Here is a 2787-nt window from a genome sequence, read left to right on the forward strand (position 1 = left end):
TAACTATCATGTGAAATAAGAAGCTAAGCTGTTAACATTAAATATGGAAATAAAACAAGCTTGCACCATTTGAAGAAAGAAATATTGGGAGGAGAGAGCAACAGGAAAGTCAATTTGAATGATAGAAAATCAGTGGTTTATGGAAATGTGCAGATCGTTTGCATGTTATTTGAAAATGTTTTTACATCTGCTCATGCAGTGTTTGCATTGCATTATTATAGCTAATAGGGTTGGCTTTTCTAAGCTAACATTTAGCTTTCCAATTAGATGTAAAGACAAATAATGTTTTGGACGGAATGAACTAAAGGTTTATAATTGTATTTAATCAGTATAATGACTAAAGTGTTTAGCAATAGGTTGTATTGGACTTCAATGTCCTACAAAAACAGAAACTGCTCTTAAGAAAACATCAGCCCTAATAAAGTAAACAAAGAGTTTCGAGCCCATTATTATATAGGCTTCTGCAGGACAGAACAGACATTAAAATTGTTTTTTTATTGTCCTTCATAAGCCAGGCCTGCTTTTCAGTCTCTCTGCAGCTTTTTCATTTTCTTCTCCTCATTCTTTCTGCATTTCCCCCGTGGCTCTGGATTCCTGTGACCTTCATTAATCCTGCTCTTTTGTTGCTCTCTGCCTTTCATCCTTTTTTCGTCACGTCTTTTCCTTATCTTCTGTCATTGCTGTGTATTAAATTTCCATTTTTCCTTTCTCTCGTTTTCTCAACAGAGCAACCCACTATCAACTTCCCATCTAAGAGGTCAGTTCTGCCAGCCAGTCAGAGTTGAGGCCATGGCAGTGAAGGACCGTGTAGAGGCGGTGCTCAACGTGGGTCTGCGTGTTCCCAGCATCATGCTGCTTGACGTCCTGTATCGTTGGGATGTGAGCTCCTTCTTCCAGAAGATCCAGCGCAGCAGCCTTTCCAACAATCCTCTGTTTCAATACAAATACCTGGCTCTCTACCTGCACTACGTGGGTCAGTACTACTGTTACACACAACCACATATTGTCTTTTTTGTTTTCTACTAGGCTAACAATTAACCATATATACTGTTAACTATTTTTGATCTAAAAACATGAGAAGAAAGTTTTGTTCCTTTTCATTATTTCATGAAATTTGTTTCTGTGCTCAAAAACAACAGTGAGTTATGGGTCACTCTCTCTTTAAAAAGGCTAGCTTTTATTTTTAGTTAAAGTTACTGAATCTTGGTGATCATATTATACACAAGGACAAGACTTGTTGCATTTTTAGGAATACCAGAGTGTTAAGTGATCATTGGACATAGAAGATGTTCTATAGGTGCTCATTGCCATAAATTGCCCTTTTTGACTATTTCAATTTCTAATATTTATAAAACAAAATGAGGGGAAAGTCATTTGAATTTTTCTTACCTATGAAAGCCGATCAAAATCCCGACCAGTTGCAGCATTTTTTTGTCTGACGAGGTGAAGGGATGAAGTTATGTTTCTACGATGAGTCGAGAACACGCAGTGAGAACCCAAACGCATGACCCTATAATAAAATGAAGTCTTTTTGTTCTTACAGCTGTGGGAGTCAGAGAAAACAAATTCCCACTTCTAATGGAGGATGTAGCGGCCTTCAGTTTTTGATAGTTAAAAGAAAAATGAACTGGCAACATCTGAGCTCATGTCAGAATAAACAGTTTAATTATAACCAATTAAAAAGCAGCAGGACAAGAATCACGTATGCGTTTATGAGCTCTAGGTTTGAACTCTGTTAGAGGGTTTTTTTTGTTCATACAAGGTCTGGTTCATTCTTTTCATCCCAAAAATTGCACAGACCTCCTGAGAGCGTTATTCCTCTGTGGTCTCACAGCTAAAACCTTCTCTCAATTCAACTTGTGCACGACAGAAATGCCTATACCCATAATTCTTAGAGATTTTGCTTCTTGATCATTGCTCTTCTTCAAAAAATTTTTTTTTTAATGTTCTTGAAAGGCATACAAAGGCAAACAGCTGGTGAAATGTCTGATGAATCGGGATAGTGGTTTCCCTCTAAAGCAGATCTTTTTCTATTTTTCTTCCCTTCTTATCAAATGAAAATGGAACTGATTGATTTTCACTTTAGAGTTTAAACATAACATTTTAAAACGAAACAAAAGCAGATCAAGCTTATTCTCTCAGTAAAGAGCTAAAAAGCATGAATCTTCTTGTTTTTTTTTTTTCAAGCTTGGCTGCAGTTTGCTGATGAGTCAGTTAGCTTGGTATGTGCTGAGGAGCTGCGACTGGACCTGCTGAATAAAGTGGGAGCAGGGCAGTAAAACCTAACTGTTTGTTAATGTGGAGGGGAGATTTGCTGTAGGCTGATTATGTTGCTTATGTAGAGATTTTCCAAATGCCCATGCAGTTGCATAAAGTGTCGCTATTTTGACCTCATGGCGGAAAAAATGTAAATGCCGTTTTAGAAGTAGTGGTTTGAAAAGGTTCCCTTTCTTTATTGTGATTCATTTGTGTTTTTCTTGTGTGTTTAGGTTACATCCTGAGCCTGGTGCTGTTGACTCTGCCTCGTCAGCATCTGGTGAAACTCTACCTGTATGTTCTGACTGCCCTGCTGCTTTTTGCTGGTCACCAAGTCTCCAGGTATAAACACATGCAAACCAGCTTGTAAAAGCCTTTTATTATGTGGATGCACCAATCAAAGGTTTTATAGCTGTCATCTGTCCTCAGTGAGAGAAGAATAATATTTTTGAATAGGCTTTCTAACATTTCTCTCATGAGCTTTTACTCATTATGTATTTTATACTACCTGTAAAACAGTGCTTAGTATTA

At 37.4% G+C, this 2787-nt stretch overlaps 1 protein-coding gene across 1 annotated transcript in view; it reads left to right on the plus strand.

Moving 5' to 3' along the window:
- rnf145 (ring finger protein 145) overlaps nt 1-2787 on the plus strand; it is a 26444-nt gene that overhangs the window by 10482 nt on the left and 13175 nt on the right. Inside the window, exons 2-3 of the mRNA XM_015373951.1 lie at nt 727-973; nt 2490-2598. Of these exons, the coding sequence (XP_015229437.1) occupies nt 790-973; nt 2490-2598 (293 nt within the window). The 5' untranslated portion in view covers nt 727-789. The remainder of the gene's footprint in view (nt 1-726; nt 974-2489; nt 2599-2787) is intronic.

The sequence above is a fragment of the Cyprinodon variegatus genome, unplaced genomic scaffold (assembly GCF_000732505.1).
Source record: "Cyprinodon variegatus isolate N-32 unplaced genomic scaffold, C_variegatus-1.0 Scaffold94, whole genome shotgun sequence".
In the NCBI taxonomy this organism is placed as follows: domain Eukaryota; kingdom Metazoa; phylum Chordata; class Actinopteri; order Cyprinodontiformes; family Cyprinodontidae; genus Cyprinodon; species Cyprinodon variegatus.